The sequence below is a fragment of the Vidua macroura genome, chromosome Z (genome assembly GCF_024509145.1).
Source record: "Vidua macroura isolate BioBank_ID:100142 chromosome Z, ASM2450914v1, whole genome shotgun sequence".
NCBI classification, from domain to species: domain Eukaryota; kingdom Metazoa; phylum Chordata; class Aves; order Passeriformes; family Viduidae; genus Vidua; species Vidua macroura.
This window is the reverse complement of record NC_071611.1, coordinates 21,510,024-21,536,887: the sequence shown is the minus strand read 5'-3', so window position 1 is coordinate 21,536,887 and position 26,864 is coordinate 21,510,024. Positions and strand designations below refer to the sequence as shown.

The following is a 26,864-nucleotide window of genomic DNA, read 5'->3' as shown; positions in this document are numbered from 1 at the left end:
AGTTGAACTTGAATAAACCTTCCCTGATTTAATTTATTATATTCTCCTTAAAAAACCCAATCAATCCACTAAACAAAACAAACCCCAAACATTTATTTTACCTACTTCATATTTCTACTATCATCCATTTTCCATTTTTCTTATGCATGGAAAAGTCTATAAATGTATAACAATTTTCTTGAAATATTCGGACACAAGTGTTCTGATGCTTGACACTTGGAATAACAGGAGATCCTATTTAGCATTTCAGTAATACCAGGAAAAGTCCATTTACCTTTTCTTCTGACAGTGCCATCTCTCCTGACTTTCTCAGGTGTCAGTGACAAGTTGAGAGACGATAAGTCCAAGGACTTTCAACTAGCTTTTGATATTCTTATGGAACAAATACAGAACCCATGCAAATAGTCCCATGTGCATCAATAATGGGGAAATAAAATCTGAGACAGGATACATCACTTTTCTACTGATCTCCCCCTTTCCAATGAAGACTAAGGATTCAAGATGTTAAACCTTGACAAACCAAGATGATTATTCTATGTGTATGGTTTTTTAGATAATTTTTGCTTATAATATTGAAGATGATATCCACTTCATGACAGTCAAATAGGTTTTTGGATCAGGCTAACAGAATGCCACAAATGTAGTTCCCTTATGTATTCACTTAGTCATTAGCAAATTTGAATGAAGCTGATAGTATCACTATGAAAACTAAAGCCTTCCTCATCAGAAATGAAGTTCAGAATCTGGCTCAATATCAACTTGATATTGACATACTGTTATTTGGCTTCTAATATTTGAATACTGGATAGTGTCATTATATTTTCATTTAGCTTTGACCTGATTGGATTTTTTTGTCAAAAAATATTAAACCTAGGCAATCTAGCAAATATTGTAATGAGGTTAAGGAGGAAAGTATTTTCTGTCAGTTACAAGATAACACAACAAATGTATTCAAAATACAGAATTACAAAGCAAAGAAGGAAAGGATTGAATCCTCTTGCAAGTGGACAATCTACAAGGGTATCCTACCCTGAAAAAGGAGGAAGGACTAGATGTTTCCTGTCAGAGGCAATGTTATGTTTTGCTATAAAGAGAGATTTTCATCTGATCATTCACAAAATTCACTACAGCACATGAGTACTCAGAACATCCAATTAGTTGAGAGGAGCAAAAAAGCCCACCCAAAACTCAACAAAAACAACAAAATTTAATCTGTACCACTTGGGGTAGAGGAGAAGTTGGAAAGAGATGTACCACACATTAAAGTTTTACGTGTTTTGCATGTTTCCTTAGTATAACACACAACTGCTTTTTTTTTCATCTCTAATTTACAACCTTCAATATTGTTCTTTTATTTCACTAAGATTAAACTCGTATCTGTGACAAAAATGCTACAAACACTGTTTGATGCACTGCCAGTGTGTATAATCCTTTTTGATACAAATTATTTTCATGGTAGCTGAATGATCAGACTGACTTTCTCTTGTAGTCTGGTTTAGGTCAAGGGAAATTCAGGTGATGACATTTAATATGAAACCAACTAAATGTGAAAGGTTATAAGTGAAAGATCTTTTTTTCCTGCAGCATCCTTAGAGGTAAACAAATGAATAATGAATTCACTGTAACATCTTCATTTGATCTACTCAGCTGTAAAATATGAGCATTCTCAAATCTGAAGTCACTCAGACATCTAACACATGCTAATGAACCAACTTACTTTCTGCAGATGCAATTAAAAGCCTCATCTTTATCTATGCAGTCCAGGTTAAAAAGGCTGATACCAGGCTGCAGGACTACTTAATGAAAAAAAGCTAGCTAAACAGAAATGATGACATGGAAATGGAAAGCAGAAAGTCTGAGGGAGAAACAATCTTGCCTTGCAGCAGGAATAATGATCAGGCTGCCAAGACACAAAAGCAATCAAAACAGAATCAAAGGAGAAAGAGAAACAAAATTAGCAAAGCTCTTCATCCATAATGATATGTAACAGTGCTTATATTTCATGTTTGAAATTTCACTTGTTTTTCTGCTACAAGAATATCCTATATAAAAATGATAGCATGAGAAAAAATAGCAATGTAATGTCATCATTGGGATTTTTCCTGCACAAGGATTCCCCCTGCTGCCTCACAATCAATATCATTAATTACATTACATGCAGTATTAGAAGAGGTAACTGGTATGCCATATTCACAAAGCTGCTGACTCTGAGCTTGGGAGCTGAGTTATGTACTGTATAGCTGGTATGTAACACACCAATGAATGCATCAAATTCAGCCTATGAACATAGAAGGCATTAAATTATGCACAAAAAATACACAAATACAAGCACTGAATGCATGAGCAATCCATTGGCTAGAATGTCTCGTTTCTCATTCCACTTACAGAATGTATTACTTCTGAATGCTAATCACTTACGGAGGTGATTACTATTCTGATCAGTGTTTTTTTAGGGTGCAGCCAACAAAGGCTAGAGTTAGCTTAAAACTCTGCTAGGCAATTATTGGAGAGAATGAGAAGAATTTCATTTAGCTACATCAAAACATCCTTCTAGACAGTGGATGTCCATGGCCTGCAGTATTAAGAAAACCTTTCAAGTGCTTAAGTATGCCTTTTGCAATGGGTTGCTTATTAGGAACTGATTTTTTCTTTGCTCTGGTGTCATTTACCAGTAACTTTAAAGAATTAATTAGTGAAGAAATTGGCAAAATTACATTTCCTCAATTCCAAACAGGCAGTGCCTGGACTAGACAAGTTCTGTAGACCCAAGATAAAACTAAAAATTCTGCTGAAATTACCCTCTGCTGTGTACTAATTGCCAACAGGTATGTGAAAGCTGTGGTGTTAATGCAGGTTGAAGTTACATGTGGGAAGTGACTCTATAATTAGAATTCTATATATTGCTTGAACTGCAAAAAAGCCTACTCTACTTATAGAAATGACAGAAAGGGTGAAAGAATAAATATATATGTTTTGGTAAGCCTCCAGAAGGGAATGACTGTTGCCAAGAGGTTCAAGTTACATAAACGTTGCAATTATAGGTATCCAAGCATATGAAAAAGACATCAATGCCAACACAGTATAGCATTAGGCTCTATGGTGCACTCCACCCTGTTCCAAGCTGACACATGTTGAAAAATTTTCATTTTGAAATGGAGCTCATCCATGAACTACTGAAATACCAACTATTATCCAGTTACCTCTGTAAGATACTTATATTGATTTAAAACCAGTCTGGATGATAAATCTTCTTTCCTATTCTGTAATGTCTTTCTATATTACTGAACTCTTCTTGATCCCCCATATTTATGGCATTTTTTAACTCATTGCACAGAGCCTTCGATACCTTAGCTTTTTCTACCTTCCTGCAGTCCTGCAGCCTGCTTCCCACTTGCAGCTTTCTGCCCCTTCACACAAGCTCCTAGGACAGAGTACCTCAGAATGCTTGCAGCAGTTTTTTCTGTGACGCTTCTGTTTATGTTATTCACCTCCTGGATTTGAAAACCCTTCTACTGTTGTTGGCAGGGTCCCAAGGGAAGTGATGACCACTGATGTTAGAATCACCACTTCATTCTCCCACTTTCTGATTTCTACATTTGGTTGAAGTTTCTGGCTTATGATATAGGCCACATAAATGTGTTTGCAGAAAGTTCAGCAATGAACCAGCTGTGCAGCACTCTCCCCAGCCAAAGTGTGCTCCCAGCAATAGTAACAGCATCATGAGCACAAACAAGCCATGAGGACTTCAAGTACTTTTTGACACAAAATACTATTGCTGTAGAAAAAGTTTGATAGAGGAACCACTACTGAGGGCTAAATACTTGTTTGTCTTCCTGATTGACTGCTGATAATGATTTTTCTTATTTCTCTTTCTCCCCATCTTTCTCTTCTTCTTAACTTCTGTTATTTTTTCCCATTTACTCCCTCCTTTCCACTAACATCCACTCTTAAAACTGATAAATGACACCAAATATGGACCCACTAGTAAATCTTCATGCAACACACAATGGTTTGTTACTACACTTTCTATCATTTTCTTTATCTTATTAAAAAAACCTAATTACTATTTTTTATTTCCCTTTACATATAGCACATATTTTATTATAACTCTTCTAATAATAGAATATATAGTTTTATTATTTGAATGGTATGATGCTATTATCAGAACAATATCCGTATGTTTCAGTGTTTTACTTTCCTAATTTTACTTTGGTCTGCAAAATTGAATTTGAAATTCCGCAGATAATTTTGTATTCTGTTATTGCATGTGCTGTTGTAATTTTCCTAGCTACCAGCACGTGCTCCCCAAAAAACAAAGTTTCTCAAGCAAATCCAAATCCTCAAATCCTCGCTGATGTTAAATAATGCTGAATCTATACCATTTAAAAATGAGAACTGAATGCTGTTGAAATACATTAGCTTCCTCACAACAGGATGACACAATCATATTCTTATTACTACAGAGGAAGTAATTCTTTTGGTCACCTCATTAAGAATCCCAACATGATTAAAAAAGAAAACAACCCCCCAAAATAATTTTGATCAAAAAATTAAATTTTTTCCAGAGCATAAAAAAATACTAAATAAATGTCATGACTTGGTAGTTTCATAGTAAAAGCAAGATTTCCTATATATAAGTAATTTTCATGCTGACACTTTTAACTCATGGTAACCTAAAAAAACCCCTCAGTTCTTACACATATAAAGAAGACAGGCAAACATACATGAAGGAAACAAAATACTGACATTAGTGGTAACTCAGGTACAATGTTATTAACCTTGAATAAGTTTTCCTTACCCTGGACCTCTCCTCTAGTTTTGTCATCATGACGACTGTTGCACCTTGTTGTTCCCACATCATTCTCCAGAAGTCACCAAAGGTTTCTGGCAATGCCCCCTGCGTTGCTATATAAGCATTCTGCTTCCTGTATCCATCTATGTAATTGGCATTGATATAGTCACTGCCTGGTATGCCTGCAAAGAGAGGAGAGTGAAAATACAAGGCAAAATTTCTGTGTGTCCTTTTGTACTAGGGCTGAACAATCCCGTGACACAGCTCATTTGATGAATCTTGGCTTGCTGCGTGTCAAATAGTGCATGGGTACTTACAAGTGAATATATGCCATTTGTGGAATCAAGAGGCATGGTGGTCTCTCTGGGAATAATGGTTCTTTTGAAACAAGAGATGTCGCGTGATAAGAAGTATAAAAGAAGCCTGAAAATCTGTATCAGGTAGAGAGACCTGGGGGTAAACACAGCAGCATTTAAAAGCTGGTCTGATGCTGCCTGCAGACACCCAAAATAAGGCAGTGCTACCTGGGACAGACAGGGAGGATTCTCAATCAGACACCCTGAGTAGGCTCCTCAAACATTCTTGTTGAAGTCATTGCATTTCCTTTAAATACAGAAGGGAAAAAATATAATCAAGACTATTAATATCATTGCTGTATTCATTTTCTCCATTAAATGCAAAGATAATTGAGTTTTATTGTAACAAAACACATGATGTAAGTCAGATTTAAGAAACAGTAAAAATTTCTATATGGTGTATGAATGAAATAAAGACCTTTGCAAGACTGAATAAGAATTAAAAACATTAAAAGAAGTGGGATCCAAGACTTGTGTGCACATGGGACCTACACCATTATTTGCTTGAGGGTCAGGTATTTTGGACAAGACTTATACAGGAACTTTGGCTGTGTCTACCAATCACATGTCCATTCTTAGAGCCCCATATGAAGCAGACCAGCTCCTAACTGCAATCCATATAACTCAGGGTATGCCATAGGATGCCTGGACTTGGAACATGCTGCCTACCCAGGCCAAGGAAGTGTATTGGCTGTAGCAAAAGTCACATTACTAGACTGCACTAATAAGGCAGCCATGTTAATGGAAATGGAAAAAAATGGACCAATTCTCAGAACGCTGCTGGATTCAGCAATGCAGTGCTCAGGTTTTAACTCAGATAACATGCATGTTGGAAGACAAAGCACTGAGGGAACCGTTTTTATGTCACTGCTGTTGTTTTAACTGATGACTAGAGAAAGAAGATACTTATGTGAGATCTCAGTGCTGGCTGAATGGCAAAGCAGTGTTAATTAGCTGAATATAGTTATCTGCACCTTATTAAGTTTTGTTGAAGTAATTGACAGAAATTACTTCTTTGAGCAGAAATGTATGATTTATATTTATGCAGCCAATCTGCCATGCACAAGTCTACAACCCTAAGAAATGGTGGAGGTTCCACAAACTCTTATGAGAGTCAAGGTGATGATACCAGCTCCAGATTTATTCTACAGCTATGACTGTTTTCCCTCCACAAAGCAACAAAACTGAGTTTCTTTGGCTATGAAACAGAATAAATTGTAAATAAATATTTCCCAAGATTTTTGTCAGAAACAAAATCTTCAAATAGTCTCTGATGCATTATCTCCTACTGGTGATCCCAAATCAAGAATTACTGGAGCTGCACACTCCTGTCTTTCCTGACTATAAGTAGCACACATCTGAAAATGTCTTCCAAAATATTTTGAATGTGAATGGAAATTAGGGCTACCTCTTTAAAATGGATTGCTCCTTTTTAGCTACAATTTTAATAGTTTCAACACTCATTCAGGGTAAGCCTGAATGTTTCATTCCACTACTTACTTAACAGTGAATGTACCCACAGACTAAATGTCACAGTAAGTAAGATCCAATATAATCTGGAAATTATTCAGATTATTGGTTACTGCAGCTGTAGTCTAGCAAAAAATTATGACTTCATGCCCGATAAAGTTCCATATATGTTCTTATTTCATATGTTCAAATTATGTTTAAACTAAAATTTTAATTTGTTTTAACTTTCTGTACACAATTAGAAGAAAAACCTGACAAAATATTTCAGATAGAAAGACCGTGTAACTTTAGGGTTACAAGAGAGGTAGAAAATGGCACTCCTCAGGCAAGATGCAAGAATGGACACAGGAAACTGTCTGACTGATTTGACCTGACTGAAAGTCTCTTCCAGGAGAAAAAATAAAACAAAATAAAGAACTTGTTAACCTGCATAGTCTATAGCTGAAAAGCATGATTTCCCTCCATGAAAGGTAGAAAGTGGAGTTCAAAAGCATCACTCTTGTAACCTGAAGCTGTTTTACATGACACTTCTTATTGTGGATTTTGGAATTAATGATATAGAAAATACAACTGCTAGGCACAATGCTGTATTTTCTTCCTTTATCAAGATAATAAAACTTTTTTTTTTTTCACAAAACAGATGAGAAAGAAGAATGAAGCCAGGAGAAATCTACACCAACTGGGTATTATTACCACAGGAACTGAGAAAGATGGTAAGAAATGTTTTCTGCATAAATTAGAATTATATTATGATGCCTGGTATCATACTTTGAAGCACATGTTATAAATAAAAGCCTGAGGAAAAAATAAAAAACAACACTTTGTAAAGTGGTTAAATGATCTTCTGGGAAAGCTGTCCTCTGGAACTGATAAGGCACAAACTCAGTGTGAAAATTAAGCATGATAACTATTGCAAGCTGTTCCCTAAAGAATGATCTCTACAAATTTTAGCAACCAATACCAGTACCTGATGTAAAAAAATCAAGACTGCCTAGAATTTACAAATTCTCCTTCTACTTGCTAATTTGTATTAAATTTATTGATAAATTATATTAAAATATAAAACTTCTAAATTAAATAAAATCTAATTCTTTAAATTAGAATGAAGAAAAGCTTCTAGATTATACCTTCCTTGATCTAAGATTCAAGTAAGAAAGAACTAAGATTAGCAATTGCTGATAATTGCAAAGATTTCTTTAAATATAGATTAAAGTGGAAATTTCCACTCTGTTTCTCCACTTTATTTCTGTAAAGTGGACACAAAAACTCCTGTATGTCCTTTAGCTAGAAAAATTATTTTACAAGGCAAGTCAGCTTCACTGCACCAAAAAAGGATAATACGTGGGACATGGACATGAAAATCCATTTATCACAGGTCCTAAGCAACTATTCATGAATTAACCAATTAATTTTTGGGGAAAAAAAAAAAAAAAGACAAACAAAAACATGTTGCTACAACACTTGCACCGAGATTTACATCAAGAATTTATCTCTAGCAGAATACAGTACTCAACAGTACTGTACAGTACTCAATAATATTTGATCTGCTGAGATCAAGAGAACAAATTGATTCAGAATGCTCAGCTCCATTGTCTCTCTCTCACACAGTATCCATTAGGGATGTTCTCTGTTCTCCATCCATTCTCATAGTCCCTTTAAGTATTATACCTATTTCTCACAGAGTCTCTTTTCATCACTGTTTTCATGCTTGACCTCAGTTTCACATCCTGCTCCAAAATCCTTAAAGCCCTCTAGGGAAGTGTCTTATCATAAGAGGACTAATGAATTTGTTAAAAAAAACCAAATACAAAACCTGAATACCTGTAAATATCTACAATGACCAAGAATAAAAATTCTTCAAGGTAAGTAAATCTGAATATTAAAATTTCCCTTTCTGAAATGGCTTTTCTGGCCATAACCACATTCTGAGCTGAGAAAATGAAACAATTTTGTGTCAAGTCTAATAGTGCAAAAGCAATCAAATGACAACCAGTCTGACCGCAGTCCAATGAAATCCTGCAAACTTTTGTTAGCTGCCATTGCTTGAAGGCAACACAGCCACAAGCACAGCAGCAATTGCCATCATTACTTAAATTTGGGTTTCATAGTTAAGAGAGGTCAGTTGTTCTGTAAAAGCATGGGTCAAGAAAGGGACAAAGCAACCAAATTCTGTAATACTGATATGAACTTCACCTAAGTCCTTTGGCATCAATGGGATTTACTGTACCTTTAGGATGGTATACCTGAAGCATAAATGTAGGGTAATCTATGCAGTATAACCTGACTTTTATAAGTTTCATAAAAGCAGAGACACAGTTTCTGCACAAGAAGTCGATTAAAGGCCAACCTCCTGAACCATGATTCTACCATAACTATTTTCTAGTAGCATTTTCAAGTGTGGTGATGAATGATCGAAGTCTGCAATCTCTTTATTTAGCCAGACAGGAGTTAAGCACAATGGGGGAAGAATCAGCTAAGTAGTTCAGCATAAACGACAATCTGCTTTTAAATATCCCAAGAGAATAAAGTTTAGTTTTTACATAGTAAGTGTGAATGAGCAATGAAATAAAATTAGCCAATGCCACAATTTACTAAGTACAGAAGATAAAAATCCCCATGAACTGTATTGCTCTCAATTTATGCTGAGAACTCATGAGCTGAGATGACAGTACAGCTTATTGCAACACAGATCCACAAGGCTAATAATGCAGACCTTAGGAATGATTCACTTGATTTCCTGAGGAGAGTTATAATCTTCACATTTTATTCACAAACTTGAATCAAATAATGAAATTATTTCAAGCCTTTACAAAGGCTGAGTACTGAACAGCCTTTCTATTTAAAATAAATTTAATTATAAAGCTTTGTTTCTGCTCTCCTTCCCTAAGACATGTGCTTTTAGTCATGTGCATAAATAGTGTGAAGTAATAGGATTACATTCTGTCATGCTTGTAAACAAGTAGGAAAAATACCATTATGAACTCAGAGTGTTGATGAAGTTGTACTACTGATTTAAATCAATGTCTGGTGTTTTGAAAAATGCCAGTCTGGTTGTGCATGTGTGAACAAAACAGTGCGAAAAATTTAATTTATATAAAAGGCATGCACCAGGTTAACTTTAAAAGGATGCAGATCAGGCCCCTTGCTATCCTCTCTTTTTAATCTCTTTCTCTTTTGCCTTCTTTGTCACACTACCCCAGGTCTGCACCATCCACATGGAAGGAACAATGTGGAATCTGGGGTGATATTCTTTGTTCTCTCTCTCTCTTGCTCTGTCTGATCAAACCACAGATGTCATTCTATCCCATACTCCATACTGAACTTTATTGCAGGAGTGGGGAGACGGGGATGTGTGTTGTGGCTTGTTAGCCACCACCTTTAAGGGGTTTATTTTAGGAGGTGGGAACTCCATAAGTGTACTGCACAAAATTAAGGGCTTGTTAGCCACCACTTTTGTGGAAGCAGATTGTAAGAACATAGAGGCTTGTTAGACAATAGTTTTTGAGTCTAAATAGTTGTCTTATTGCTGGAGTTAAGGCATGTCTATAATAAAGGCATAAGAGCCCTGACTTGTGGTCTGGTGTCTTTGTTCAGCCTGGTGAGAACTTACCATGACAACATGCCTCCTGCCGTGGCTTGTGACTGCGGCCCTGGTTGGTGATGCCCCCCAGGACATGTTTGGGCACTTAGATGCCCCTCTGTGCCCAATGCCCCCCAGGACATGTTTGGCCCTCCTGAGTGCTGACTCATGTTCAACTTGCTCCCCCAGGTCCTGTTCTCCTCTCCAGCATCTCATTCCCCAGCCTGTTTGTACTTCCAAGGTTGCCCCATCCCAGGTGCAGAATCTGGCACTTTGTCTTGTTGAACTTCCTGTGGTTGTTGATTGTCCAGCCTCCTGATCTGTCAAGGAGTCTCTGCAGGGCCTCCCTGCTTTTAAGGGAGTCAACAGCTCCCTCAATTTTGTATTGTTTGCAAACATGGTTAGTAACCCTTCCAATCCTGCATCCAAGTCATTTATGAAAATGTTGAAGAGCACATAAGCCCTAAGGTAGAGCCCTACAGAACCCCACTAATGGCAGGCCCCCAGTCTGATGTCATCCCATTCACCATAGCCCCTTGTGCCTCACCTGTGAACCAGTTGCTCACCCATCACAGGATGTGTTTATCCAGCTGTATGCTGGACATTTTGTCCAAAAGCATATACCATGAGAGAAGGTATTAAAAGCTTTGCTGAAATCCAAAAAAAATTACATCAACTTCCTTAATCAGCTTGGCCAATGAACAGGTGCTAGATAACAATAACAAGTGTTTATGTGGATGTTTTTGTTACATGAAATCGATATAGTTAAGCAAATAATCAAATTGAAATGGTCTAAGCACAAATCTGTACTTTAAGAACTCACTGAAATATGAAGCAGCACAAAACCAATGAAGTACTCTAGTAGTGAATATTTGTAAAATGAAGGGTTTTTTACAAAGACTGAGGAAAATTCTCTACATATCATCTTAACAAAGTTAGGTAAGAAGGAAAAAGAAATGTCAGGAAAAGAAAACCTATAGATAGCTGGATTGTAAATAGACTGTTAGGAGTACTAGGAGAGTCTGGTGAAAAGGGAAAGGATGAATGATATGAAGTATCAAAGAGAAATGTTGAATTAGAGAGAATTTATGGAAAGAAGACAATGCCAAAAAGGGATAGGCAGAAGATGCATAATTAGGCCTGACAAAGAAAGGGATTATTTAGAGGACAGAAGTATTTGAAAGGGAAGGGAAAAGGTGACAAAAGTGAAATGTAGGTATGCAAACTAAGAACTAAGAGTATAGAAGATCTGCAGGCAAGAGAAATTTGGAAGATCTGCAGGTGAGAAAAGAAATTTGGAAGGCAACCAGCAGAAAGACACGGCAAAAAGGAGGAGCTCTTTTAGGAAAAAGAAACTAAGCATGAATTTGTTTTGTTTTGTTTTGGTCTAAAAACTGTCTAGTATTAAGAAGTCCAGAATGGAAATAAACAGATTATTCTGTGCAGATCCTCAGAGGCATAGGTAAGAGCATTGCATCAGGAAACTATCCACAATGCATGACAGTATGTGCAGATGGCAGTAGGTTGCACAATATTACAAAGCAGATATTGAAATCTAACATGATGTCATGGTACGGTGATTATTTTTCTGCTCTCTGAAGCTGGGTTTAGTGATCTCTTTAACACTGAGTAACACAGCAGTTAACAGGCAAAGGAATCTTTTATTGAACAGAAATATTAATTTATAGTCTAAATTATGCACTCAAAGAGATGACGAGTGCCTCTACTAATATGAAATGAAATTATATCTGGTTTGATATTTCCTGCAAAACCCAGTTTCAATATGAGTATTCACAGTAAACACGTATCAAATCTTCATTAGTCAGTCAGGAACAAAGCCACCAAATGTTTTCTTGAAGCTTTTACCAATGGAAAGTATGGCTACATATGCAGGAAAAATTGTTCTGAGTAGATTTTAAGGCCATCAAGAACGGCAGCATTTTATATTAACTATTAACTACAATAACTATTACAGTATCAGTAGGCTCATACATCCACAACTTGTCTCAAAATTGTTGTGAAGACAGCCACCACGAAGTCTGCTCTATGAAATCTACTTCACAGGGGCCCTAACACCATGAAATCACTTCACCCATCTTTCTGTATCCATATTCTGTACGGGTATTTCTGTATCCATCACTAAAATACTTTTGTTTTTTTTAAGGAACTCCAAGCTTGTACGGTGAGGGTCCATTCAGTTCCTATTGTTAGCAGAAGGCAACATAAATGCAAATTGACAGAGTGCAAATAGTTTGTAGAGGTCATTACTCTTTGGTAGTTACAATGCTCCCAAAAATTTCTGGATCTTACAATGATGGTCTGCATAATCAAAGCTGATTTACTGGTAACTGGCCATCAGACAAATAAGAATATTAGCAGCTTCTTGCCTTTTCTTTCTTGACCATTTGTATTACAGTCAGAGCTTTCTAGTGTTAGCAGAATTTTAAAGTCACTAAATTTCCCATTAAAAAAATACCCTGCTGAAATATGATAGGTATTTTTTTTCTTTTAATAACTGGCATCATGCAAATACATCCACATAAAGAAGACTTTTAGTCATTAATATCTCTTAAAAGAATCAGCAAGATATTTTAAAATGCAGAATGTTTATCCATTCCCTCCTCACCCCCTGAATTTTTTTTACTTCTTAGAGGTTGAAGATCACAGATGTAGCTGTTTTAACTCAATCTGTTTATCTTTTAATCAGTAAATTCTCCCTTAAATCCATTTGGATGCATATAATAAACTTCACTACATTCTAACATTCTGTCATTTTACTTTAAAATTCCAAGTCTCCATCTCAGAAACAGCCGAAGACAGTACAATATGAGCTGATTAAGACTTCAATCAGATTTCAAGAACATGGGAACAAAATTTTGCAAAGTAAAATTTTCTTTTCAGGAAGAAAACCAAATTACCACATCCAATCTGAGTTTTCTCTCCAAAAGGAAATCTTATGTAATAAAATTTAAACAGTGATAAGAAAAATATTTCTGTGAAATTAGTAATTATGTTGTGGAACTCCATACTCTGTGTAATTAGAGAGGTCAAGAACTTAGTGGGGATTCAAAACCAGGTTCGAACAGGAGTTATGAAGAGTACCAAAAGAAATACTTGGAAAGTGTTAGTAAGACTTGTGTTTCAGTTAAATTGTTAAAAATGCAATTTTTAACAATTTGATACTATCAATAGTTGGAAAGAAGTAATTTCAAATTTCTGCTAATTGCTTCTCAAGACTTTCTAATAATCACTCTGAATAGGCTACAGAGTTCTACTGCACAGAACTGGCCTTGTGTCTCATTCTGAAGTACCAATTACAACATTCCATATTTCTGCAACACTGTTAAGAGGAAAAATGTTCATCAGTGTAGGATTACAGTTTGGCAGATGCTTAGTCTTTTCTTCATTTATATTTGCTCTTAAAAAGTAAGCAGCTGCGAAGGTGTACAATGGAGCTCTTCTCATTAGAAAGGCACAGTTACAAACCTCACTAATAATATTAGGTTTCTTCTGGCCACCGAAGAAATGCAGATGAGGCCTATGTGTAGGCATGTACATGTATATGTAGATACATATATGTACCAAATATTCTCCAAACAGTTGTAACAAAATATAATGTAGTCCAAATTTAGGTCCTAATTAAGTTGTATAGTAACACGGGTAAAGGAGAATATATTTTTAAATAATATTCCAAATACTGTTTTCCCCAGTGACATGAAAAGAGACACAGCTATCAACTGAATAAAGTGCTGGCCAGACTGTGTATTTTCATATCTGAAATATCTACATTAAACCTGAAAAAGAAGTACTTTTTACTAAATGCTAAAACCAATATATTAAACTTTTGAAGGTACATACACAAAATTTCCTCTACCAATCATGTAAAATCCCAGGAATAAAAATGTTTAAGGGGATAATTATATATTAAATTATTTATGTTTTCAAGACTAAATATCATCTTATAAAAAGGCATTTAATATTTGATTTATTCACCATATGCTTTTTTCACCATAATCTAAAGACTTGGAAATATTTAAAATCATGCAAATCACCAAATGGGTGAATTTGTAGTTTTACATCCATCACTAATATTACAAAAGGTTATAATACTTTTCCCTGTGTAGACTCAGTGACTATGAAAGGTTTAGAAATTCTAGCCTCAATGTGGTATTTCTTACTTAAAAAAAGGAATCAAACATTACGGTTTAAGTATATTTTGCCCCTGTTCCTTAAAATACTCAATCCTTTCAAGGTACAATGTAATTTTTTTTTCTGTATTTTTACTATCACTTATGTAAAAACATAGACCAATGTACTGTGCAATTTCATACTTTCAATTGCTTTCACTAACATTTTCTGCTTTGCCTCTTCAATTTTCTCTAAATACGTTCACTTTTTTTTAAAGGGAACCAAATTTCAGGGGACATTTACATACAGGGAAAAATGGCAGTCCAGTTGTCTAATACATAAATTACCAAATAAATATGTTTGCATTTAATTTTTTTTCTCTCCTTCTCTCCTCCTTTACACAACTCTTTTTCCAAACAAAATCCCAGGAAAAACTTGAGTCTTCTTTTTGCCAGTTAGATTTACCTCTGAGTTAAGCATTTTGTTCTGAAGAACTTAACATTCAGAAACACTATCCAGTTGCTCTTCCTGACCTATTCAGACCATGTACTTTGACCTCTTGTCTGAACCAGTGGGACAGAACAGGATATATTTACTGAGTTACATCACATATAGTGCTAATTAGAGTACCCTCTCTTCAGTGTTGAGACAGGTAGTTCTACAAGGTAGAGGCAGGTTTCTACACAGCCATGTCCTTTTACAAGGCGATATGAAAAATTGTATGTTTCAAAAAATTCTTGTCAGAATTGCTATATGAACCTCAAAGGTAGAACAAATATAAGCAGATTACCATATGCAAGTTCTTCAAGGTAATCATTAAAATTTTCTAATACATTTGAGAAGCTCTTATCTGTATTATCAAAGCCTATGGTATGCAGCTGCAATGAATGGGGAAAGATCTAAACTTCAGTCAGTGGGATTGCCTTTTTCTTCGCTAAGAAGCTAATATTAAAGTAGATTACACTTATAAATCCGGTGTCTTTACATCTGGAGTAGCCAAAGATAAGCAGCTGTTTATAACCTTAAATAAAAATAATTGCAGTTTAAGTTGTACCATGTTATGACTTGAATACAGATCCCTCTATCTTATGTATTGTATGCAAGTCCTGTTGTAGCTAACTAAAGACAACTCTTATTTTCATTTAAATTGTGTCATTTAAATATATGATTTGTTTGATTACAGCCATCATTAACACCTGACTGTCAACAACATAGAATAAACTGAAACTCTGTCTTGAATCTGGGAAGCAAGTTAATAGTAAGGCAGAATTGGAAATAATAAAAAAATCCTCTGAGCACAAACCAATGTGTCCTGATGCTTGGTAAAACAGACACAACACCTAGGACTGACTACCTGTAACAGTTTGCTTCAGATAAAACTTTGAAGTGTTTATGATTTTGGAAAGCTTTGTAACAAAGAAAGATATAATGAAAAGCTCTCACTAAATCACACTGTCAATCTTTAGTGAGATACTCTCAAAAATGCCTGCATGTAGGCATTTGTTTAAAAACTGTACTTTAATATTTAGATTAGAAATTAAAATTAAAGTTCTAAGAGACAGTTTTTAAAATTTCCCCAGAGAACTTGAGGTTGAACTGATTTTTTCCCATAATAAGGTTTTGCGAAGTAGAACTCAGTGAGCAGATATCTTGATAATTTCATTGATCAATAAATGCCTCAATTCAAGTATGTTTGTTTACTGCTACATTTGCTTTGTAGTGTTATTATAAGAAAACAGCAATATTAATTTACTTCAGATGACTCACTGGCATATACACAGGGACCTGTGTTACACATGAATGTACATTTTAGTGCAGGTTCTTAATACATTACTGAAAATAAGCATCAGAAAAGGATTGCCATTACAGAAATTTACTGGAAGTACTTTAATTAACACTTCTTTATATTCCTGTATGAAGGTATTGATTGGTAAAATCATTCTAGATTTTAGGATTTAATTAATTGAATTCTAAAGGTCTCCTTACCTTCTATTGCTGAGAGTAGAACACGAGAATGGTCGTATGCAATTACATTCGCATATCTATTCTTTGGTTTGTTTACTTCCAGGTTAGAGTGTTCCCATGTGAACTGCTGACCAGGATCAATAGACTTCAAAAGACAAAGAGAAAAAAAAGAAAAGGAAACTTTCAGCTCGAGACTATATAATTGTTTTATTTATGATAATTAGAAACTAAAATCCCATAGTTTGTTCTGGAAATAATTTCCTTTGAAAGAAAATTATTACTTCAGGACACATTGTAACAGATTATATTACATTAACCATTTTGTATTTATGCATCTGAAATTTACATAAGGAATTTAAACTACAAGCTTTTAAAATCCAGGGTTTTTTCTTCCGAGAAAGCAAGCTATCCACCCTTTTATCTTGTTAGTTGTTTTGGAAAGTGAGGGGTTCTAGATTAACAGAAAATGAATAAATATCATAAATCTCAAAAACACTGGGATGAAGGGAAAAATATTTTTGCTTTTATTAGTAAGAATACATGTTAAAAAATTTCCCTGTCCTGTTTACTAAATAAACTCCAAAGGTTCCTGATGAAGTTTTTCAGAAGAAAAAAACCATTTCTGTTCTTTCATTTTGATGCCAGGCCAACCTATGGTACTAGTGATGCTCAGGAAACTAGCTGCATTTCATCCATAGACAACATAAAGAAACTTGCTTTTCATTTCCTTGAGTCATAAATAAGTAAGCAATTCAGGCATATTTGAAATTTTAATGATATCTTATTCATAAACATAACTAATCTTATTCATAAACAAAACTACAGTTTCCAGATTTGCTGTTTATTTTCTGTTCCACGGTAGAATTACAGAAGCATTAATCACACTCCTTCATTCTTCACCATTAGCGAAACTTCAGACTAGTACTTTTACCTCTATGGTTGAATGATTTATGCAGCAAAGTGAATACAAAATAGGTAACAGGTGGTACCTGTTTATGCTTACTATGGCAGTGGCTGTATGAAAGGTCATCTCATAATGAGAAGGCATGAATAATCACCTATTATTTTACTTTCCCTTTCTGTAACATTAGAGACCTTAAAATTGTTTCATCAATATGAATACACAACTATGGCTTAAGGTTTATGCCCTCTGTTTAATCCTGGTAAGAACTGGCAGCTCCCAATGACAGCTAGTGGTAAACTATTAAAAAAAAAAAAGATGACACAGATAAGCCAAGGTAGGGCAGTTCACCAACACTATGCTCATTTTCCATGGGTAGACCAGCAACATGGCACAAGTCAGGAGATCCGTACTATCACTACAGCATCAAGCCAACAGCTTTGCTGACTCTTCGCAGGGTATGACCTGTAATCTATTAGAGTAGGTATTACCTGACAATGAGCATGTGTGAAATTAGTTAATGTGATTTTACTAGGACTTATCCCTTAGGCTGATAATATGGCCAGTCTGAAAATTGCTTAATTCTCATGGATCTTTACATATTCTATACAATTCATTTTATTTAATAATTTGAGAATGACATTGCTTCTTTATTGAGATTATTGAAAAAAAAATCATTTTGCCTGGCTGCCTGATAGAGGAGCATTTGTCTTTGGGAAAACAAATACCTCAGAAAAACAAATGCCTTATCCTCTTAACCAATACCCTAGGCTCAATTAACTTTTATAACAAAACATTATAAAGTCCTGTATAACCTAGCTATTGAGAGTAGAGGAGTGGGATGGCTCAGGTTCTGGCTCACCCTTCACCTACAGCAACTGAGAGAGAGTGCTTGGCAACTCCTCTCTCAAAAGGAAATCAATTTGGGACCGTTTAGAGGAATGAGGAAGAAATCAAATGCTTGGGATCATAATGAAGGCCATGAAAATTCTACTTATGCTTTGGATATGATTAATTTGAATTCACAGAATTCACAGAATAACTAGGTTGGAAGAGACCTTCAAGATCACAGAGTCCAAACCATGCCGCAACACCTCAGCTAAACCATGGCACTGAGTACCACATCTGATCTGTTTTTAAACACATACAGGGATGGTAACTCTACCACCTCCCTGGCAGACCATTCCAGTACTTTATCACCCTTTCTCTATTTTCCTAATAGCCATGCAATATTTCCCTTGATGCAGCTTAAGACTGTGTCCACTTGTTCTGTCAGTTGCTGCCTGGAGAAAGAGACCAACCCCCACCTGACTACAACCAACTTTCAGGGAGTTTAGAGAGTGATAAGGTCACCTCTGAGTCTCCTTTTCTCCAGGCTAAACAACCCCAGCTCTCTCAGTCGTTCCTCACAGGGCTTGTGTTCCAAATCCCTCACCAGCCTTGTTGTCCTCCTCTGGATGTGCTCAATTGTCTCAACGTCCTTCCCAAACTGAGGGCCCAGAACTGGACACAGCACTCAAGGTGTGGCCTCACCAGTGCCGAGTACAGGACAAGAATGACCTCCCTGCTCCTGCTGGCCACACTATTCCTGACACAGGCCAGGATGCCCTTGGCCTTCTTGGCCACCAGGGCACACTGCTGGCTCATGTCCAGTCGGCTGTGACCAATACCCCCAGGTCCCTTTCTGCCTGGGCACTGTCCAGCCACACCGTCCCCAGCCTATAGTGCTGCATGGGGTTATTGTGGCCAAAATGCAGGACTCAACACTTGGATTTATTAAGCTTCAGCCTGGTAGATTCTTCCATTCCATCCAACTGTTCCAGGTCTCTCTGCAGAGCCCTCCTACCTTCCAACAGATCGACACACGATCACAGCTTAGTGACACCTGCAAATTTACAATGGAAGACTCAATCTCCTCATCCATTTCATCAATAAAGATACTGAACAGAACTGGTCCCAGCACAGACCCCTGAGGGACACCACTGGTGACTGGCCCCAGCTGGATGCAGCACCGTTCATCACCACTCTCTGGGCCCGGCCATCCAGCCAGTTCCTAACCCAGCAAAGAGTGCTCCTGTCCAAGCTGTGCGCTGCCAGCGTTTCCAGGAGTGTGCTGTGGGAGACAGTGTCAAAGGCCTTGCTGAAGTCTAAATAGACAACATACACAGCCTTTCCTGCATCTACCAGGCAAGTCACCTGGTCATAAAAGGAGATCAGGTTGGTCAAACATGACCTACCCCTCCTAAACCCATGCTGGCTGGGTCTGATACCCTGGCCATCCTGTAAGTGCTATGTGATGACACCCAATAAAAACTGTTCCTTAACCTTACTGGGTACAGAGGTCAGGCTAACTGGCCTGTAATTGCCAGGATCCTCCTTCCCACCCTTTTTATGAATGGGTGTCACACTGGCCAGCTTCCAGTCATCTGGAACCTCACCAGTGAGCCAGGACTGCTGATAAATGATGGAGAGTGGCTTCACAAGCTCATCTTCCAGCTCTCTCATTACTGTGGGATGGATCCCATCTGGTCCCATGGATTTATGAATATCCAAGCATCTCAGCAGTTCTCTGACTGCCTCCTCTTGGATAATGGGGGGACCCTGATATCACTGAGCAAACCAAGAGGATAGTTATCATGAGGGCAAGTCTTCTCACTAAAAACTGAGACAAAGAAAGTGTTAAGCACCTCTGCATTCTCCTCATCTGCAGCAACCAAGTTCCCTTCTGCGCCTCATAAAGAATAAAGTTTAGTCTTACTCTTCCTTTCGCCATTAATATATTTATAAAAATATTTTTAGTTATCCTTGGTGACAAAAGTTGCCATTTTAAGTTCAAACTGAGCTTTAGCCTCCCTATTTTTTTTCTACATATTGTAGCAGTCCTCTTAAATACTACCTGAGAAACCTGACCCTCCTTCCAAAGACAATACATCATTTTTTTATTCCTGAGTTTCTCCAAAACCTCCTTGCCCACCCAGAGTGAACGTTTGCCTTGTCAACTCATCTTTTGGCACACAGGGACAGTCTGTTCCTGTACTCTCAAGATCTCCATTTTGAGGCATACCCACCCTTCCTGAACTTCTTTATTTTTAAGGACTACTTCCCAAGGAACTCTTGAATAAGTCTCATGAATAGGCCAAAGTCTGCCCTCCAAAAGTCCAGTGTAAAAGTCTTATTAATGTTCCTCTTGACTTCACCAAATATTGAGAATTTTATAATTTCATTATCACTATTCCCCAAGTGGCCTCCAACCACCACATCTCCCACCAGCCCATCTCTATTTGCAAATAACATATCTAACATAGTCCCTCCCTGTTGGGGAAGATGAAATAGCAAGGCCCTATAAATATGAGGGCCTGGCAAAAGAATCAGAGAATACAGATATCGAGATGAAAACGAGGTTTGAAATACCAAACCTTCATTACTGAGCTTCCCGAAAACAATAATGCAATCCCCCTTTTCTGATAGAACCTAAGGTCAAATGGAATGTCCTGTCTCACCCCCCAATGTATGGTTCATCCCATACCTGTAACCCTCCCCTGAAGTATCCGATGTCTGTAACCCCATTGGCCCAAGTCCTGTCCCAGCCCACCCTGAAGCCCCCTGATAAGGTGTGGCCGAGGGACCGGACGCTCTCTCTCGGACCTTCCTGCTGGGACACCCACCTGGCACCATCTCTCTCTCTCCCCCCGCTCTCCCCGGGCCTGCCACGAGTTGCGGCTAGCAACTCTAAGCAGGGCCCTTCATCCTTTATAATAAACCCTATGCTCTAAAGACCGGGCCTCAGAGATCCTTCGTTACCACCCACCCAAACCGTCCTGGAGTCCAGCAATCCCCGCAGATTGGCGCCCAACGTGGGGCTCGAACCCACGACCCTGAGATTAAGAGTCTCATGCTCTACCAACTGAGCTAGCCGGGCCTCAGAGATCCTTCGTTACCACCCACCCAAACCGTCCTGGAGTCCAGCAATCCCCGCACCTCCCCTAGTGGGCCCACCCATCAGCTGTGACAAAAAGTTGTCCTCCACAAACTCTAAAAATTTCCTAGACTGCCTCTGTTCAGCTGTATTGAGTTCCCAACAAATGTGCGGCAAGTTGAAATTGCCAACAAGAACTAGGGCTGATGATCCAGAAACATTCTCTAGCTGTTTATAGAATGAATTGTCCACCGCTTCTTCCTGTTTGGGCAGACCATAACAGACTCGCAGTAGGACCTCAGCCTTGTTGGCTTTCACCCTAATTGTATCACTATAGGTGATACATGAATTGTATCACTATATGTGTTTCTAACAGTTCAAAAGGCACTCTTAAATGCAGGTCTGAAAGAACCTGATTTTTTTAAGCTTCTACACAATTTTTGACACCAAACTATTTGGGTTCACTATCTTAGAAATTTGAGCGACTATGATCAACATATCTTAAAATGTCAGTAGTATTAGGAGCTTATTAAGTTAGTATCCAAATAGACTAAGAGATTTGCAAAACTGGTGATGGATTTTTTTGGGAGCCATATTGTATTTTGTTTGCCTATAAAGGGACAGTGAATTATCCCCCAACTAGTATTCTTCCACATGCAAAGGCAGACATCACTTCTGTGCTGTGCTTAACTATAAACTTAGTGATGTGATCCAAGAGTAGCGCTTCACCATTCTCCAACAAAAATATTACTTTTTCTGACTACAAAGTGAAATTCTTAATCATCAATAAAGCAAATGGTACAATTTTACTCTCTAATTTCACTCTGTAAATTTTTATTCCTTTTTACAATTTAGTTTCATTCTAGTAATGTTTCCCATGTTCTGAGAAGGATGGCTGGTAGAATTTTGAAGCGTGTATGCACTGTGCAACTTAAAAGCGTAAGTATTTTATCTTTACTTCTAAGTGCTATTTATTTCATCAAAGGTGTAGAGAAAGAATTTGAAGTGCATTTCCATCAGCACTGGGAAGAGTAGAGTTATATATAGATATATACTATATTTAAGACATAATATACCTCTTTATCAGCAGGCCAGCAATTCACTTATGTCATATGACTTGAAAAGTAATAAAATTTACATAATGACTTCTCTCAGCACAAATCTCCCCTCTTTTCCATTTTGAGCTAATAGGGGTGAATAAGAAAACTTCCACAGGTTATTTACAGGTCAAGCTTTCAGAACTTTGGAAAATATTTTTTATGGATTTATCTCAGAATTCTAGTAGTAATTTAGAAGATAAACATAGTACAGAAGATGCTAACTATATATTTGTGCATTAATTTTTAAATTAAAATTGGTAATTTGACCAGGAATAACGCACATCTGTAACATATCTGACTATCCAGACAGTACTTCTTAAGAGACATATATGGAAACATGCTATCTAAACCACAGTCCACAGCCCTAGAATGAAGCAGACTACTCTGCATTGTTCGAGACACATAACTGAAGCAAACCATCTGTCTTATCTTTTAGGTTTTTACCTACACTGCCAAAATATTTTGGAAATTACTTCACAATGTAAGATGTCAGGTACACTTTCTCTTCACATAAGAAAACTAGAAAATAACTGAATAAACTGGCTGTCTAACATGCTGCCATTTTTGAGCCTGGATTGAAGGACTTTGGCTTTAAATCATAAAAAGCAAAAGAGGATGTAAAGAACAATGATAAAAAATGCTTGCAAACAGCAAGTTTAAACTGCAGTTTTGCATATACAAAGACGATTTTGCATATACATTGAAAATGACAGTCTGAGATTTTTATCCATTATGAGAAACAGCTTCAGCTCTGTATTATACCTATTTTTCATGTGAATTTACAGAAAGAAAACTTTAAATTTAAAGCTTAGCTTCAACTGTTCAGTATTCGGTATTGTTCTTCCGCTTTTCACTCCTTAGTATTTAAGTATTCTAAAGCTACTCTTCAATATCAAGAAAAAACCTAAACATACACATTGTATGATGTATGCCCAGATGGTGTCGTTTAGTGATTAAAATTTAGGTCCACATGCAGACATAGTTAACATAAATTATCAGAAACAGGCAAATGGATTGAACTTTAATCTTTCCTATTTTCCTCACCAATCTGAACCACTTTGTGGCCATAACATCCTCCCATAAAGCACCATTTTGTCAAAAGAAAGCTAATCTGTATTTCCTCAGATTTAAGAGGCACACTGGAACAAAGAGTTGAGTGGTATTGGCAGACACATTTCAGAAGTGTGAAAGACCAATAACTCATGAATAACAAGTCTCTGCTAACAGTTTTAATGAGTGCTTTAATGGTTTAATGGATGGCACTTTAATAGGATTTCTTGTATTTTCATTCTGAAGGCTTGCCTTTAATAAAGCTATCATTAATAAAGAAGGGGATTTCTTCACAGCATAACTGTGTAGTATGGGTGTTTTGTACAAAAGAAACAAAAATATTTGTAATACTGTTATTTGCCTCTCATGCTTTGACAAATCTTTCAGCTAGTGTGTTCTAAATGGCTGGCTGCTTAAACAAGTATGATCAGTTAGTGGGAAAAGACTGGAGCAATATTTACTATCACAATGCACCATCCATAAAATAATCCATTGACTAATAATCATGGTGACCAAAATGTTCTGGTGGCAACCAAACCAGAAGAATTTCAAACAATCCCTCTCCGGTAAACAACGTACCTGCTCACTCACTGCACAGTTTTCCTTTACACCACTTAAACAAGAGTTAAATGTTCCCTGATGTGAGTCTTCCAGAACTAGATTCTGGTTCAGCACTAAGGAAGGAAGAAGTTTGACAAAATGTCACCCCTCTTGGGGTGAACTGGCATGTACCTGCGTGCTCTGGAACAAGGCTCTTCTAAGGGTCACTATGGCAGCAAATTAGAAGCCAGGAGTTTTAGGTTTCTGCTGAATGTTGGGATTGATACATACTGCACAAATTTCACAAGGAAGGGAAGGAAGCATGTCCTGTAAAGCATTTTCAAGCACGGTAGATGCACTGTTTGTGGCTTTAATTAAATCAATAATGACCACTGCTTCACAGAGAAACCTAGGACCAGGTAGGCAAAGTAGAATGAAAAAAAAAATTGGAGAGCCTGTCAATGCAAACAGACTCAGAACAACTGGTGAAGGTACACAGCTATGCAGAGAAATGAAGAGTTTGACCCTCTTTTACTAATGTGAGGAGAATTTCATTCCATAGCTGCTGAATCTGTAATAGAGTGCCATTGTATTATGCAGGAGACTTGCTAATAAAATGAGATTTACATACTGCATTACCAAAATGCGAATGCTAGATGCATGAACATTAATTCATGATCATGGCAATTTGTCAACTGGAATGCTTTTTTTTTTTAAATTAAGACAGAGACTTTCCCATTACACTGCAAAGTGTATAATTTTCAAGAATATGGGGGGAAACTGCCACATATGACTAAGACTTCTTTTAAACTCGAATATGAGTTTGCATCCTCGTCCTAAAAACAGTTAAAAATGCAGATGAGACATTTTCTTTTAAGTCTCATATGGAAGAGACCTAACTGTTCAAGTAGCAAGAAATACAAAAATGTTTTCCAAAAGCTTTTTAAAATTTCCCTCAAGAAAAAAAAAATGGTATTTTCTTCACAATATCAAGCCAATATTCCTATAACTAAATGAAATTATGCAAAACCCGATTCCAGTGGAATCAAACAAGCTATATAAGCATACAACTAAAGAAAATTTAAAGAGGAAAATAAACATTATTTCAAAACATCCTTGAAGGAGATTCTTTATTTCAAAAAGCTATAAAATCCCTAGTTTTTTAAAATTAATAATTTTGGTTTTTATTTCTTTATCACCAGTTTCAATATAACCTACCTGCAATTAAAATAGTTTGACCCTGAAGTCATAGCCTGTTGTAATGGAAATAATTTTGTGTTGAAAAATGGGGATTGCAGTCAACTTCAGGTGGAAAATAAATATCAGGAGGAGACAAATACCTGAATAATGAAAAAACTTACTTTGTTTAAATATTTTTGTGGTTAAAGCATCCTGCTGGTTTGCTTTACATAGTGTATGAAATGCAGCAGGTCTTATAAACTAAACTTTATAATTGTCTCACATGAGACACTATGGTACTCTAATTTTTAAACATTTTGTCATATTTTTAAAGCACTGTCCACATTTTTTATTTCAATGCAATAGTAAAGGTGTCAATTCTTAATTGATTTTTCTCTATAATCCCCTAAAATTATTGCAAATTAGTATTTCTAAAGAGCTCCTGCAAAAGTTAATTTTATCTAGAATGACCTAGTTAGTTTGTCCTTGAATAATTTTTCTTGCTTCAAGAACACTACTTTTCTCTTTCTAGACATATCATTGCTATTTAAATAGCAGGCAAAATAAAACTGATATTTGTTACAGTATAGAGTCATTGAATTATTAATGTTGGAAAAGATCTCCAAGGTCATTGAGTCCAACCTTTGTCCAACCACCAGCACTCCAATCATAGCGCTAAATGTTGCACCCAGTTGTTTCTTGAACTTTGAGTCACGGTGAATCCACCACCTCCCTCCGTTCCAACGCTTTCAGTAAAAAATTCCTCCTGATGTCCAAGCTGAACCTCCCCTGGCACAGCTTGAGGCCATTTCCTCTTGTCCCGTCACTTGTTGCTCACGAGAAGAGGCCAAACCCCACCTGGCTATACCCTCCTTTCATGCAGTTATTTGACCAACTAAACTGTGTCTGTGAAATTCCTTGGCAAAAAATCATTAAGTATCAGACCAAAACACTGTATCCTAATATGCAACAGCAGCTTTTATTTGATTAATTATATAAACATAAACTAATGCTGTTATCCCAATGAAGCATTCACAACACAAAGGAAGGAGATAATACCCCAATCTAAATCTTGACTAGCAGAATTTCAAATTCCTGCACTATGTCTTTAAAATTTTATACCATAACTATACTGCTGGCTCGGATACTAACTTATGTGGAACTAAGCACAAAACAACCTAGGTGAATGCAAGTATATGTGATACTAATAGGAAGACATCTTTTCATTGTTCACTGACTACACTAATTGTTTCTCAATAAATGGAGCACATCCTATGAAAGTAAAGTTAGAAAATCCCAATAAATTATGTTTGTAATATTAGAAAGAGGAAACCATTATAAGGAAAAAGAACAAAATCATATTTTTGCTGGGAAAAAAATTGATTTTTCCACATGAGTCACTATTATCTACAATGATGTAACAGTTAAGTGCAGCTGTTTCTTTCATAGAGATTAATTCAGTGGATTATCTGTTCTTCCTGGACTTCTAAAATGTATTATATTGATAATAAGTTTTATATGTGGTTCTACTATATAATATTTACTGGGTTTTAGTATTCAATGTTTATGTTGTTGCAGCTTGAGATACAAAAAGAGAAATATAACCTGGTCAGTAAAGTGTGTTCCCATTACAAATTTAACCAACTGATTCTGAAAAGCTACAATAAAAAAAAGTCGAAATGCATCTTCATGTTTTCCAATACTCAGTTTTAAAGTGAAAGACTGGATTTAAAGAAAGAAATTTACAGAATTTTACAGAAAGTAATCTGTTTAGAGAAAACACTAAATTATATACAACTTCTTGTAACATTTGTTAACCAGTGCTTATATACACATTCACAGTAAATCATGCAGAGTCTGATAGTGTAAATCTTGTGTTGTAGTGAC

General features: G+C 36.5%; 1 protein-coding gene and 1 non-coding gene across 2 annotated transcripts in view; both read right to left on the bottom strand.

Annotated features, from left to right (window-relative positions):
* Positions 1-26,864, bottom strand: part of PTPRD (protein tyrosine phosphatase receptor type D) — a 978,753-nt gene that overhangs the window by 50,858 nt on the left and 901,031 nt on the right. Inside the window, exons 35-36 of the mRNA XM_054004205.1 lie at positions 16,313-16,436; positions 4,799-4,974 (exon numbers count right to left, since the gene is read on the bottom strand). Coding sequence (XP_053860180.1) covers positions 4,799-4,974; positions 16,313-16,436 — 300 coding nt within the window. The remainder of the gene's footprint in view (positions 1-4,798; positions 4,975-16,312; positions 16,437-26,864) is intronic.
* On the bottom strand, positions 21,039-21,111 carry TRNAK-CUU (transfer RNA lysine (anticodon CUU)). Its single transcript has one exon. It is a non-coding gene; the product is annotated as a tRNA-Lys (tRNA).